The sequence below is a fragment of the Eublepharis macularius genome, chromosome 10 (assembly GCF_028583425.1).
Source record: "Eublepharis macularius isolate TG4126 chromosome 10, MPM_Emac_v1.0, whole genome shotgun sequence".
Lineage (NCBI taxonomy): Eukaryota > Metazoa > Chordata > Lepidosauria > Squamata > Eublepharidae > Eublepharis > Eublepharis macularius.
Window position 1 is genome coordinate 94,586,734 of NC_072799.1, and position 15,786 is coordinate 94,602,519.

The window sequence follows — 15,786 nt, forward strand, 5'->3', positions numbered from 1 at the left end:
GGTGGTGGTGGAGAGTGCCCTCAAGTCACAGCTGACTTATGGCGACCCCTGGTGGGGTTTTCATGGCAAGAGACTAACAGAGGTGGTTTGTCATTGCCTGTCTCTGCAACCCTGGAGGTCTCCCATCCAATTCCTAACCAAGACTGACCCTGCTTAGCTTCTGAGATCTGATGAGATCAGGCTCACCTGGGCTAACCTAACAATACTATACAGGCTTCCAGTCTCTAAAGCAGATGTTACCTTGCCAAGCTATGGTACCAAAGTCCACGCAGAACTTCAAAGTCCAAAATCCAGAGAACACGTTCTGAGCTGCCCCCTGTCCAGACAATCCTTTCCAGTAACTGCCATGCAGAAGGCTGAGGATCTGATTACATGATGACCCCCATTACATGCTAGTTGGGCTGGGGACCTGGGAAGCACCTTAAAAATAATGTGCAGGGTGGCAAATAATCTCCTGAGCGTGGTGTGGTGGTGGCAGGAGGGGCTTCATTAGCCTCTCCTTTCCACTATGTATGTTTTTGTTTTTAAAAAGGGCTGTGGGGTTTGTTTCACTGCTGGGGCAAGGGTCTGCCCAAGAGACACAAGGAACCAGCAGGGAGACAAACAGCCCACCCCCAGGCCCTCCTGTGCTAAGCAAGGTGATTTCTCTCCTGGTTCAACCCCCTCTGTGATCCGTCTGACATTCGCTTCAGACCATAAAGTATGACATGATGTTATACAATGTCCGAGTAGCTGAAAACTGGACTATCAAATATTACTTACTTTTTCAAAAAGAACACATTTTTCATCTATAAAGTCTGGATGAGGAAAGAGTTTTTGACTTTTGTCTTTTTAAAAAGAGCTAACCAAACATTTCAGTATGTTGAAAAACTTGGGCTTTGCATTTTCATTTGACTAAACTTTAATTCCGCTTTGCAGACACATTGGCTTTGGCAGTAATCTAATCAGTTTAAACGGCTGCCATTAAAATTCAAATGAAAGATGAAAAACCACGTCAGCTTAGAAGATAAGTAGAGAATGTATAAAGTTTCTCTAAGTGAAGAGGATGACCATTAGTCAAGTGGTTTGTTTTTCTCAAGTAGAAGTACGTCTCCAGAAAGCTCATCTACTCCCGAACTGGTACCATTTCTATTTTCTTATGCTGCAACATCTTTTCTAGGAAATCCTGTACAATCCCACTTGTAATTTGTGACCCTCACTCTGCTATGGAAGCACCCTTTGTGCCCTTCAGCCAGTCACTCCCTCTCAGCCTAACCTACTTCATGGGCTTGCTAGGGTGAGGATAAAAACTGTAGAGGGGAGAACAATGCCGTAAGCCGCTTTAGAGTCCTCATGGGGGAGAAAAATGGGATATAAATATCTGTATCATACAGGGAACCCCCTATAAGAACACCTGTCTCCAGAAGCCTGTGCTGCCAGAGCGGGGAGGGAGGTGGGGGGAGAGGGAGAGGGAGGGAGGGAGGGGGAGAGAGATTGATTTGATTGATTGGATGTCTAATTTGCTCTCCTGGGGAGAGCAAACTCAGCTAGCTTCTCTCCTAGCTAGCCTGGGAGGCGGAGAAAGTGGCACAGCTGCCTCGGCTCAGGCGTCACCCGGAGCAGTCTGCTTTGGCCCATGAAGCTTCAAAGAAGGTCAGCATGTTGGCCCCTGGCCTGCCGTGCGGGCTCTGCATTGTGAGTCTGTGCCTGTGGCTCTGGATATCGGGTGGTTTCTGTGTGTTTCATCTGTCTATTATTTCCTTGCAGGTGGCTTATTGTAAGTATATTTTGTAACTGACAATTTATGTTTTCAAACTGTTATTCAAGGATAATTTGAATTGAATTGAAAATAGAAAATAAATTCAAGGTCCTCTTATCGTGACTGCGCTGACGTTAATTCTTGATATTAATCTGTGATATTGTTTAGTATGGAGCTGTCATTTTAACTGGGTATTGCTTGTCAACTGGTGCTGTCAAGTAGAGCTGGCTGGTTTACACTGCTCATTGTATGTCTAGCCTATCCTGCCCAGGGCACCATCACCACGAGGGTCACCACGGCAAGGACCAAGAGCGGTGAAGGGGCCACCAGCCCTGTCTGCAGGAACCAAAGCCCAGGGCACCACGGCCAGCCGGGGAGGTGGGGCCAGAAGGCGGGCAAATGAGGTGAGACCTGGGGAACGCTAAGGGTCAAAGCATGTTGGCCACCTGTTGCCCAGGTTCTGGGCCTGGCCCTGGGGGCGGGACCGTGGGATGGGGGCAGTCAATCACTTAGGTGGGAGGGATAGAAGGTGGGCAGAAGCCCTGGCTGGGGAGGAGAGGGGAGGTTCTGTCCCTGCTCTGAAGGGACATCCTCCCAGGTGAGAGAGGAGCTTTAGGGGTTCATGCCCCGGCACTTCTCCCACCACGTCTGAGGCCTTACAGGGATGCCCGCCAGGGCATACAAAGGGCATCTAGTGGACCGACCAGGCGGTCTGGGGGAGCAGGGCCACATCCACGGGACTAACGGGTTGATGGCGCCACGGCAGAGACCAGTCGCAACTGGAGTGAGCCAGGACCCCCACAATGCCTAATTATTATTATTATTATTAACTACACTTCTTTTGCCAGATCCTGTGGTCTCTTCTGTTCACTTCACTGGGGCAGACCTCCCACTTTTTCAAACAAGTCTTTTTGCTTTTAGGGATTCCTTAACTTGGGTTGTTAACCAGGCAGACATTCTCTTAGACCTGGCACTACTTTTCCTAGCTTGGGGAATGCCTTCTACCTTGGCTTCAATTGGTGTGGCTTTAAATAGCTTCCAAGCATGCCCCAAAGACTCGACTCTCCTGTGTTTCCTTTTCAGCTGCCAGTTTTGTAAAGTTCCCTCTTTTGTAACGAAATGTTACTGTTTTGGACTTTATGGGGGACTTCCCATTGAAAAGGATGCTGAACTTGAACAGCGCTGCAACTGCTGTTCTCCATTGGGGCGGCGATGTCTACCTCTCTCACCAGGTCTTAAGCCCCGCTTAGAATCAACTTCAAGATCACTGCACCTACAACATGACTCAAGCCCATGTTTATCCAGTCAATGTTGAAGTCACCCATTATCACAGCATTATTTGCTTTACCAACCTCTTTTATTTCCTTCTCAACTTTGAGCAGGGTTCCCAGGTGCCCACCGGTGGTAGGCAAACTCCCAGGGGTTTGCCCCGTTGCCCAGTGATCCACCAGTGATTGGTGGGAGGCGGCAAGCCCCCCAGAAGCCCCCCTGGGAACACACGCAGTGTGTGCATTCCTAAGGGGTGCGACAATGTCACTTCCAGAAGTGACATTACCACGTTGACCGCAGGAGTGCTCCTGCGCTTTGTTTGCGGCACTGGCCCCACATGGGCCAAATCAGCCCTGCTCAGAGCGTGGGAGCGCTCCCATGACCGACATGACGATGTCTCTTCTGGAAGTGACGTCATCACGCAAGCGCCAGAGTGTGCGCACAAACATGGAGCGCCCGACAGACAGGAGGTAAGTGCCAGCTCCTCCCCCCCTCCTACTGGTAGGTTACAGGGACCGGCAACCTTAACCTTGAGATCAGCCTCAAGGGCCTGATCAGACAGCTCACCCCAACTTTTCAGTAACTCTTAGGGCCCAGCATTTCACCCATATAGCTGATGCTGGGAAGTTCATCCCCCTCGTGTTTTTAAACTTATTTGATTCTATGCCCTCCTGGATATACGATGCCACCCCCACCCCCCAACACTTCCCTCCCTGTCCTGCCTATAGAGCTTATGCCCAGGGACGGCCACATCCCACTGATTTCCCCCATTCCTCCACGTTTCTGAGATACCGGCTCTGTCCAAGTTGTCATTCTAAATGTCCAACCACTCCAGCTCCGCCCCCCCCCCCCCTTGCCTTGGATGCTTCTCCCGGTGGCAGGCAGACCCTGTGGCACGTTTCCCTCTCCAACAACCCCTGGCACTTTGGCCTCTGCACACGGCCCCCTTTTACCATCTTATTTTCACTCCCACTATAGTTCCTTTGGCTTGACGTATCCCACCCTGGGGGTAGTTTAAAAGCTGCTCTGCCACCTGTACGGTATGGTATGAAGTGCCGGCTGCCTTGTTCAAGTGAAGCCTGTCTCTCTTGTTCAGCTTTGGCATGTCCCAGAAAGTCCCCCACTGCCTAACAAATCTCAACCCTTCCTCTCAGCACCATTTTCTCACCCACACGTTAAGACCCCTAACCTGTGCCTGTCTAGCTGGCCCATAGTGTGGAACCAGTAGCCATTCTGAGAAGGCTACCTTTGAGGGCCTGACCTTTAACTTTCTGTCCAATAACCTAAACTTTGATGAAGAGGAGACTTCGAACAGCCACCTGCCTGATGAACAATGGTTTCAAGAACCATTGTTTAAAATTGTTCGGAGGACAAAGCAGGGTAACCCATGAACACAACATCCACCTCCTCAGAGGAAGGGCAGGATATAAAATGGAGGGAGCAAGCAAGGAAATGGGGAGTTACTTGAAGGAGGCGCTCCTGTTCATGTTGCCATCGCTGTTGCCGCTTCCGCTCTTCTTCGGGATCCCAACACCAGCCACCAAAATGCTGACATAAGACAAGAGAGGCTATTAAGGGCTGACAATACATCCCAGAAATTAGGTGCCTTATAATCAACTGTTTTCTACGGTTGGCTCTTTAAAAACCATAAATGAACAAATAAAATTAATCTAAGGAGTCCTATGCTGGAAGGAACCCAGGGCCCTTTGACCTCAGCAGAAGAGCCTGGGGACTTTGTGGGGAAGTGGTGCAGACGGAGATGCTAAGGCAGCCCTGGTGCAAACTGAGCCAATGGCTGTGCCGTGGGGTCTGCTTGACTGAGGAAATGGCAGCAAGGCCCATGGTTGTTGCTGCCACCACCTAGGTCTGAGCCAAGAGAACTCTGCAGCACTGCCAGCACCACAGGGTCACCTGGCTCAGCTTGCCCCTGGCCACCTGTGGCCTCTCCAGGGCACTGGCCCACCAGGAACTTGGTTAAGATCAAAGGTCAGTCCGCCCCAATGGAGGAGTCTGAGGGCAGAAGTAAGGCCCTTGGGAAGAGAAGGGAGATCATCGGCGGGGCGGGGACGGACGGACGACCACAGGTTGGGGGCAAAGCAGAGAATTGACCTGGCTGTTCTCTTGGCCACTGTTGTTGCTGCTGCACTTGAAGGATTTCTAAACACAGTTATGGGGCGGTGCCATCTCAGATGCACTTCCACACAGAATAATGCTCCAGACCAAAGATGATACCCCAGTATACAAAAGTTTCAGCCGTTAAGCAAATTACAATCAACGCATGCATAACTCTCAATAAAGTATAGTACACAGTTGATGTAGTTGAGACAATTATTTCCAGCAAATGTCCCAAGTAAGTCCAAGATAAGTAGACACTTATCTTAAAGCCGAATAAAAGCAGGAGCAACGCGCTGGTGTGTCTACTCAGGACACCATCTTGCCTCCCTCCCAATAAGTATATAATCAATATCTGTTTATTTCTTTTTCCTTTTTCAAAGATGCTCAGCGGACTCTGGACTGTCCCAGGCTTTGCAATTCCAGCACAATATAAAGATTGCCTTCACCAAAATCACTCCTTTGTTTGCCCTACGTGTTTGCCAGCATGTAATACACCCATTTTGTTGCACTTCCTCTTTTTAATCAACAAGGCAATATATCAGTGAAGGACTTAACTGGTGCCTCACTGTGTTCAGTGAAAGGCTGATGGACCAAATGCAAACAGAGGAGTTATCTTGGACTTACCTGGGACATTTGCTGGAAATAATTGTATTGACTGTGTACTATATTTTATTGAGGGTTATGAATGTGACCGTTGTATTTTGATTAACTGCTTGCACTTTTGTATTGGTTTACCTCTTGAGCACCTTTAGGCATTTGCACTTTAAGAATATTGGGTGATTTGAAACTGAAAACTAAAAATGTGTATTAATATTTATATATCTACGTATCATTACTCTCGGTTATTTTCTCTTTGAGTCTGTTTTGGCTATGACCAAGATAGCCTTTTGTTTGAGTTGTATTCTTGCAAAGATGATACCCGATAAGCTCTGGTGAGGCTTCCTGCTCAGGGCTGCTGGATCTTGAGTGTGAGCCATGCCCAAGAGCTGTACCTAGATGGAAATCCCTTGGAAGAATTCCTGAGGAAGGTTCTGCATATCCCAAATTCTGACACTTTTAACAACAATGCAAAAAAACAAAGAGAAGCAACTTACACTTGTCTTCTCATTGCTCTCGGTGTCAGCTGTTTGGGAAGTAAAACAAGCTACAATTAAACTTTCCAAAATATAAAGCTGGCTACGTACAACTGCCTTAGACTGCCTTACCAATAAAACCAAATTCAGAACAGAGAAGGAGTCATCTATATACGACAATACTTTCACAATAACTTATGGCATTGAAATAAAAAACAAACACAGCTCCTGAGGATTCAAAGAGACAGACTCTGTCCTCCACCAACAGAAGAGCTTTCTATGAAGATGGAGAAAGAAGAGTTAACACCCGAGGAACATCAGATTCTAAATCTACTACTAGGCAGCAACAGCTACTGCTTTTGGTCACAGCTGAATATAACATGTTGTCTAAGTTTTATTTTTCATTTTTCCTATGTTGCGCTGTGTGGGAAAGGGACTAATCTATTCTGGTGCCACAGTTCTCAAGAAAGCTCTTGCTATTTCAGTGACATGTTTTTGATCTTCACACACTGGAGCGAAACCATCAAGCATGAGTTGATCATCACTATGCATTGGGTATTAAGCGCTTTGGCAGCTCTGCAACAGGAATAGGCACTTTCTACCAAAGCAAGAACGGAGAGGGGCCAGGGTTTTGCTCCAGGACACACTGAAAAAGACATCTACTCAGCATAGCGAAAGGGACAACGACACCCAAGGCCATCGATTTACCTGATTGCAAGAAAAATTGGCAGCGCTGCCAGGAGTTCCGAACCTTAAGCGGAACACTGGCAGCGGTGGGCGACTCTAGAGTGGATGGCAAAACAGAAAAGCAGAACACTGTGAAAGGAAGCCGGTGACCACAGGGCAGGCAAGACAAGGCAAAGATTCGTAGTGAATCACGTAAAAGTCGGCCGGGGGGTTGGCATTTTCCATCCAGATCAACTGACAGCACAGGTGGAAGTTCCTGGACAACGGCAAAAATATTTTTACACCGGGAAGGAGATGGAGCAAGGCCGTATGTAAATTTTAACACACGGATTTTGGGTTCTCTTACGAGTTGTTAGTTGTCCCTCATTGTAATGTTATGGTTTTGTTTATAGTTTTTGCATTTTTGCATTCTGTTTGGAGAAAGCAGGGAACAGAAACTGAGCAAGGCAATTTTCAAAGCTGTTCCTTTTGAGAAGGGCCTGACCCCACCTGGCACACAGCTCATCTCCACAGCTAGAACTTTCGCTTTCAATTGTCCCCCTCTCGTTGCATGCCTGGCTTCAGTGCAGCACCGGCCTGTGGAAAGTTGCTTTTCTCCAAGACAATTCTCATTTCTTTGGCTGCATGCTAAGGTGCTGAATCAGGAACAATATTTGTAAATCAAGACCTCTGCTGACTGACTGGCAGATTTCCTCACCATTGTCAACAACAGGAAAGAGGTGGGCTTAAGCTAGTGCAGCATAGAAGCTGTGTGGGTCAGCTCTTAGCAAGGGGACCCCAGGTCATGTCATGTCTTATTTAGTGGCCCTCAGTAACCTCTTCTCTGTCTCAGTGTCCCCCCCTGCAATGTGCAGTTTGGTTGCTGCAAGGGGTTACTAAGATAACGCATGTATGAGCATTCTAAAATGTTGCATAGAAGCTAAGTATGTCCCTTCTTCTCTCTGTGTATTTTTAACTCTTTTTACCTTCCTCCAAAGAGCTGAGGGCAGCAGACACGGCTCTTCTCCCTCCCCATCTTGTCCCCTGAATGATCCTGTGAGGGAAGTCAGGTCGAGAGAGAGCGCAACCCTCCATCCTATTTGCTTACCTTGTAAGGTAGAATTCTGCAAAAGAGTCCGGCTCGACTCGGGTACCTTCTGCACAGACGGATACGCCCGGTTCCCATCTTGCTCCGGATCTTCCGCCTAAGCCAGTGGTTTGAAGAGCAACGTCAGCACCAAGACAACAGAAAATGGTCCGCGTATGCAAATTACATGAGCGTATCCTTTTTCAGATGACTAATCTTTATCCACTGACGGGCTTCTAGTTGGAAAACCCTACTCGTTTGGGTTAGACCCATTTTGCGGGATTTCCTGGCAAAATACGTTAGCGTTATACCATTTATACTCTTCTTCTGTCTGAACGGTCCCATCAAAGTCGCTGAAATGTAGCCATATATTTGTATGAAAAAACAAACCTGTCTGAACACAATTCTTTTAATTTGTTTATAGAGATTTACAAGGGACACGAAAAAAATCTTGCAGTGGCTGCCAGTAATGACCGGGCGACTGGCTTCCAGTTATTGTTCCTGTGCTTTGCCCTCTAAGGCCTGCCTCCTTTCCCTGCCTGCTCTCTCCGGACGGGGCTACGTTGGGCTCAGTGGCGTCATCTTCAGCACGCAGGAATGAAAGTTGTTTGCTGTCACTTGGCCAGATTTATTTACAAGGGGTCCCTTTCATTTATATGCTGCTTTCTGCCATGAGGTGCCCTTAAAGGCACTGACAAAAGCAAAACGTAGTCAGCCAAACTTTGCTGTCTGCCGCTTGATTATCCAGAACACTCAATTAACTGGCGCTGCCCAGAGGGAAATCCCTCCTCCCTGTACCCCTAAGTCTCCAGGGGCATGTGCGTCCCACTCCCGGTCCCCCAGCCAGCTTACTTGACGTTTCGGCTGTTTCTGGGGCTTCTGACAGCTGACTTCATCCTCAGGTGCCTCCTTTCCCCTCAGCCTGCCTCTGAGGGACAGCAGCCATCTCTCCCGAAAGGTTCCTAGCTCACTTGTCTGGCCTGCGTTGTAGGGTGGTCTTGGTTTAGGGCGGGAGGGGAATGTTCCTGTCCGGCACGGGGCTGTTGCCACAGCGTTCCCAAAGGGGTGGGGGGCCACTGCAGATTCCCCTGGGTGGGGCCAGGGCAGAGCAATAAGCTTGAGCATCCGGCACATCTGATTAACTGGAACTCCCCCTCTCCTGTAAGCTGGCTAGTCTTAAAAGTAAGTTGGTTAGTCTTAAAGGTGCTACTGGACTCTTTCCCCTTTCCTGTGAGCACCGGATAACAAAGCTCTTGCTTACTGTTAACATTACAGTTGAAACCCAATATGAAAACACACAAGTTTGCCAGTAACAGGGCAAAACCCAAGAAGATCCCCTTGAAATCCCGCCTGCAGGTAATCCCAGTCAAATCCCATTCAAAAATAACATAATTTGAGTGAAGGAGGAGGAGCTGTGGCTCAGCATCCGTTCTGCAAGCAGAAGGTGCCAGGTTCGATCCCCGGCATCTTCAGCTAAAAGAATCAGGCAGTAGACGATGTCAAAGAACTCTATCAGGAAGCTGCTGTCAGTCGGATTGGAAGTGCTGACCTTGAGAGACTGATATCCAAAAAGGCTATCCCCGGTACAAACAGAGCTAACTAAAGTGGGAAAACCCACCTGGGAGATACAACAATAACAACAAGTATGCAATCAATACATAAAGTGCAATAGGCTCATATATTCATACAATTCATATAAGGATAAGTACACGGTCAATAAAGTGCAATATGCTCATATATTCATACAAAACTCATACCACTCATTAATTCCTAAACGTTATGACCATGTGTAAGTATAACCATGAACATATAGTCACTGTGTTGAAAAGTCAATCCTTAAGCATGAGCCCAACTCAGAGAGACTCTGGGAAATAAGTGTCTTCTTTCCTTTTACTCCACAGCTGATTCAGCAAGGAGGTGGAGGTCCAACTGCTTCGCCTAAACTGGGGCCTGCTATCACTCACGCAGATTTTTGTCTTGCGGACTTCCTCAGGGGCACAGTGGAAGAACTGTGTGGAATTTATGAGTGGTATGAGTTTTGTATGAATATATGAGCATATTGCACTTTATTGACCGTGTACTTATCCTTATATGAATTGTATGAATATAAGAGCATGACCTTGAGAGACTAGCAGTTGGACAGGGCAAGGCAAGGCCATGTGACATTTAGGGGAGGGGCTGTCACTCAGCAGTACAAGATCTACTTGGCATGCAGAAGGTCCTAGGCTAGTTTCAATCCCTGGCATGTCCCGTTAAAAGGTTTAGCTGGCAAGTGACAGCAAAGACCTTAACCAGAGATCCTGGAGAGCGGCTGCCAGTCATAGGAGATAGGGTTGAACGTTACAGACCAAGTGCCTGATTCAGTATATGGGTGCTTCGTGTGTTTGTCTGAGCCAGGCAGCTCTCACCGGGAAGTATCCAGAATGAAAAGTGAACAAGTCCCGTCTTCAAATGACAAAAAAGATGCAAATTAGCTGAACATCCCCATTTCACAACATGATCATATTTTAGAGCATCCAGCTACCTTCTGAGTAACGGGTGCCTCTGCATCCTTTTGTTTCTCTGCCTCCTGTTTCTTCAGGTCATCATTTGAACCCATTTCCTTGGAATGATTACTGAGGGAGGAGAATTCCACAGTGGCCACTGTAGGGCTGGCACAAGAAACTGCTGTGTTGAAATCTTTATGGTCTGAAGTTAATCCCACTAAGGTGGGGGGGGGGGACAAACATAACATGAGATATTTAAATAAACAATGCTACTTTATTTTTCTAGGATGGAGAAGTATTTTCTCCAGAATAACAAACTGAAGACACAGTAAATTATGGCCACGAGTTCTAGAAAGTATTCACTCAGCAGGAAGTAACAGAATAAAATAGGGCTGCAATCTTTAGAGATAGGTCAATTTGAGATATTTTCCATACTTTTGTTTACAAAAAACCCTAGCTTATTGTGAGCTCTAAAGGAACAACGGGTTAGAAACTAAGACACTGTACATAACCAGCGTGTCATTCATTAATTACAGAACAAGCAATTAATTAAGCATTAATTACAGAAAACAGCAATCTCTTTCAGAAGCAAGTAAAAATCAGTAAATCCAGATTGGGAATATTGAATCTTCATGGCATGTTTAGCAATATGGAATGCTCCCTAACTGGCATAGGTTTGCATCAGCAAACAGTACCCAAGAGAGTAGCATATAGATCCTGTCCCTGCCAAAGCTATTTTTTATGACACTGCCCTATAATCTGGTAGAAAGCCCTCCTGAATAATTCAGTTCTGCATAGTTTGCGGAAAGACAGGAGAGTGGGAGCTTTCCTGGCCCCCTTAGGCAGGCCAGTGCATAAGGTGGGGGCTACCTCAGAGAAAGCGCACGTGCTGACAGCAGTTGATGGCACTGGCAGAAGAACCCGTCCAGATGAGCAAAGCTGCTGTGGTGGGACATACGGGGAGAGGCAGCAGTACAGATATGAGGGCCCTAGGCCATGAAGGGCTTTGAATGTGATAGTCATGACCTTGAACGGGCCCGGTAACTGATGGGAAGCCAATGGAGTGACTGCGGAACAGGAACGATACGCATGCTCCGTCTAGCTCCCGAGAGTAAACAAGCTGCAGCATCCTGCACCAGCTTTGAGGGGAGACCAATGTAGAGAGCATTACAGTAGTCTAGTCTCCATGTTACTGTGCCATGAATTGAGGTAGCCAGATTGGCCATAGTTTTAGGCCAGGCTATGGGACGGGGCCGGCTCTGGTGGCTCTAGTTGATGACCTCCACTTGAATGTAGGCAAAGGCCACACTTCATTGTTGCTCCTCCTGGATCTATCAGCAACCTTCAACACAGGAGACCACGACATTCTGTTGAGGCATTTCGAGGCAGAAGTAGGTATCAGGAGACGTGCTTTGGACTGGTTTAAATCTTTCCTCATGGGACAAACTCAAAGTTTGCTATTGGAGACCAGCTATCCTCAATGTTGGAATTATTTTGTGGAGTTCCACATGGTGTAATTTTATCCCCCATGTTATTCAACGTCTACATAAAGCCTTCAGGAGAACTAATCCAAAGCTATGGAATTGGAGGCCATCCATATGCAGATGACACTCAGCTCTATATATCGTTATCCAACTCCCCAGGTGATGCAGTAGAGATACTAAGTTGCTGCTTGACAACGGCCATCAGTTGGCTGAAAGCAAACAAATTGAAATTGAACCCAGACAAGATGGAAGTGATGTTGGTTAGTAAAACAGAGATCTTGAAGGACATTGGCCTCTTGACTTTTGAGGGGGTTCAGTTGCCCCTGGCTGACTCAGATAAGAGCCATGGCGTTATACCAGACCCAGCACTGCTGCTACTAGAGAAACAAGTAAACGCAGTTGCAAAAAAGGCCTTTTCACAACTTAGACTAGCCTGGAAGATAATCTGAATACCAAACCAAACCAAACTGCGCACCTCTAGTGGCAGTTTAGAAGAGGAGGAAGATGAAGTTATGGACAGTTTTATGTTACCATTTCCAACACACACAGCACCGTGAGGGGCACTGTGGTCTACATACGCAGGACTGTGAGGTGTATCTATTCTGAGGTGGCAAGAATATGTGTCTTGTTATTTCTCCCCAACTTTCTGCATGACAGAATTAGCAAATCAAGGAGAAAGGTTTTAAGCCTATCCTTATGCAGGCTGCGCTTGTTTTCCATCTGCAGGTAAGGTCGCCAACAGTTCTGGAGAAAAATGTCTTCTTCACTTATTAGAGACCTCATGTGTGGAAACAGGCAACTGAAACTATTCATGGAATGGAGGTAAATAACATCACCTGGTAAACAACATCTTACCAAGTCTCTGCTAAAGGGACACGACATTTTTTTCCCCCTCCAGGCCACTGGCAACTCTATTTGTAGAGAACCATTAAGGATGCAGAACTTGAAAAATGGACTCCTGTTCCAACACTCTTGAAGTGGTGCAGTTCCACCCACCACCTCAGCAGTCTGCTAACTCATTGCCACCTAATTCTGCTGCATGTCCAAACCAAGGTTCCTCAACTGACTTAAGCATGTGGATGCCACTGGAATGTGCCATCACAAAATTGTCTGCCATGGCAGGCAGGAACAATCACAAAATATCTGTTAATTATGAAACAGAAGAGAGGTCCCAAGCCAAGCATCCTATGATATGTGTGCATTATGTGCCATCCAGCTGCTTCTGACTTATGGTGTCCCTATGAATGAAAGGACTCCAAAATGTCCTCTCATTAACAGCCTTGCTCAGATCTTGCCAACTGGAGGACGTGGCAGCCTTTATTGAGTCCAGCCATCTCCTATTGGGACTCCCTCTTTTCCTACTGCCTCCCACTTTTCCCAGCATTATTGTCTTTCCCAGTGAGTCTCGTTTTCTCATGATGTGATCAAAGTACGATAGCATCAATCTCGTCATTTTAGCTTCTAGGCAGAATTCAGGCTTGATTTGCTCTAGAACCCAATTCCTTGTCTTCTTGGACATCCCTGATATCCGTAAAACTCTCCTCCAGCACCACGTTCCAAATGAACCAACTTTCTTCCTGTCAGTATCCAGCTCTCACATCCGTACACAGCAGTGGGGAATCGCAGAGTGTGGATTATCTGGATCTTGGACCCTTTTCGCACTTACGGTTTAAACCACCATTTATGAGCATTCGCCCCGATCGCAGTGGCTTTGGCATTGCACCTGTTCATTTCACACTGTCCACTGCAATTTCGATTTGGTGTCTGTGCTTCATTTCAAAACCTCGGTGCAATTTTGGGCTTTTGGGGCCTTGCAATTCACGTCACATTTTTTTAAAAAAATTCAGCATGCGTAGTAACGTTGCAATGTTGGAACCCTTCCCCCCTTTTTGCTGATTGGGCTGTCCCCTGCCCACCGGAGAGGCAATTGGTGGCAGAGTTCTGGGGGAAAACATGTACCACTCTCATTTTTTTAAATCAAGCCAGGAAAGGGTTAAAATGCTGCCGATTAATCTCCTCCTAGGAAGCAGAGGCTTGTTTCCAAAGGGCTGTGCAAAATGCTTGGGTTTTTTCCCCCTCTTTGGCAAAGTCTGAAACATGCCTGGGAGGGAGGGAAAAGCAGCCATTTAATCCTTTCCTGGCTTTTAAAGCCAGGAAGAAAGTGCAGGAACATTACAACGTTGCAACACATTCTTGTCTTTAAAAAAAAAAAAGAATGTGTGTGCATACCCTAAGAGAGGAAGGAGAAAGCAGCTATTTAACACTTTCCTTGATTTTAAAGCTAGCAGGGAATTAGCAGCAAGCTTAGGAATCATTCCTGGCTTTTGAAAAAAAATAAAACAGCATGCATACCGGGAGGAAGGAAACCAACAAAGAAGCAGCCTTATGACCCTCAGCTCGCTTTACTAAAAAAAATGGTGGACAAGGAGTTCAGAGAGCTGAGGAGGGTGGGAGTGGTTAATTCTGCACAAACCAATCAGCTCCCAGGGAAAAGGAGAGGGGGGGAGAGAAGCAAAAAGGAGGCAAAAGTGTTCACATTAGCAAAATGTGGGCCAGCTGCCAGTCGGCAGCGAACTTAAAAAAACATCGGGGTATGTCCGCAGGGGGAAAAATCGGGGATACAGCGGACAAAAAGCGGGACTGTATCCCATGACTGCTTTTAAGTGTGAAAACCTTGCAAACATGGGATGTGGAACAGGTACAAACGCGCTCTAAAAACCGAGTGCGAAATGTACCTTGGTCTCCAGTGACAACTTCTTATCCTTAAGGACTTTTCTAGTTCCTTCATGGCTGCCCTTCCAATTCTCAATCTCCTTCTGATTTCTTTAGTGCATTCTCTCTTTTGGTTGATGTCTGAGCCAAGGAACAGAAAATCTTTTAACTATTTCAATTTCTTCATTGTCAACCTTAAAATTGTGTAATTCCTCAGTAGTCATTACTTGTGTCTTCTTGACGTTCAGCTGTAATCCTGCTTTGGCGCTTTCTCCGTTAACTTTCATCAGAAATCATTTCAAGTCTTCACTATTTTCTGCCAGTAACGTGGTATCGTCTGCATCTCTCAAATTGTTAATGTCCATTCCACCAATTGTCTCTCAAACTTCTTCTAAATCTAATCCAGCTTTCCATTACAGGTTGAGCAGAAAAACAGATTTTGTGGCGCACACATTTCTTTTAACACCATCCATAGCTTTTCATGATCCACACATTCAAAAACTTTGCTGCTGGATTTTCTTATGGAATTCCGTGGTATGCTCCGTTTGCCATTGTAAATTTGCAATGTGATCTCTAGCTCTTCTTTCTTTCTAAATCTAGCCTGAATGTCTGGCATTTCTTGTTCCATATATGGTAAAAGTCTTTGTTGTAGAATTTTGAGCATCATTTTCTTGCATGAGAAATGTATGTGATGGTCCTGTAGTTGCTGTACTCTTTGGCATCTGGAGATGGGTCGGATGCAATGTCTGATGTTTGATCTGATTGTGATCCGTAGTCCTCCACCTCTTTGGAACCAGAAGGAGATGGCGATCAGTTCCAATATCTGCGAACTGAGGACCCTGTAGGAACCAAGTACATTGAAGGTAGAGGATTTTGAGTGGCGAGCAAAGAAGCATTTTGGAACCACGAGAAAAATTCCTGCCAATTTGGAAGCTGTGTGGTAGGTGGGGTCTGTTGCTAAGGTGCAGGGGATGAAGGAGGCACTCTAGTAGAGAAGAACGGGAAGTTCCATGTTGCAGACTGTGCATTCTGTGCAGGAGCTTGGGTCCGTTTGAGATCTGCTCAGAACCGACGTCGGCGCCAGAGACATTAGGTTCTGATTTGTCGGATCCAGCATGAAGGAAGCTCTAATACCTCCATTGGGCTGGGATACTCT

At 46.6% G+C, this 15,786-nt stretch overlaps 1 protein-coding gene across 7 annotated transcripts in view; it reads right to left on the bottom strand.

Annotated features, from left to right (window-relative positions):
* LIMCH1 (LIM and calponin homology domains 1) overlaps nt 1-15,786 on the bottom strand; it is a 317,657-nt gene that overhangs the window by 25,823 nt on the left and 276,048 nt on the right. For all 7 annotated transcript variants that reach the window (XM_054990321.1, XM_054990320.1, XM_054990316.1 and 4 more), the window contains 4 exons: nt 10,473-10,651; nt 7,970-8,066; nt 6,217-6,245; nt 4,472-4,555 (listed from right to left, as the gene is read on the bottom strand). In XM_054990321.1, the coding sequence (XP_054846296.1) occupies nt 4,472-4,555; nt 6,217-6,245; nt 7,970-8,066; nt 10,473-10,651 (389 nt within the window). The remainder of the gene's footprint in view (nt 1-4,471; nt 4,556-6,216; nt 6,246-7,969; nt 8,067-10,472; nt 10,652-15,786) is intronic.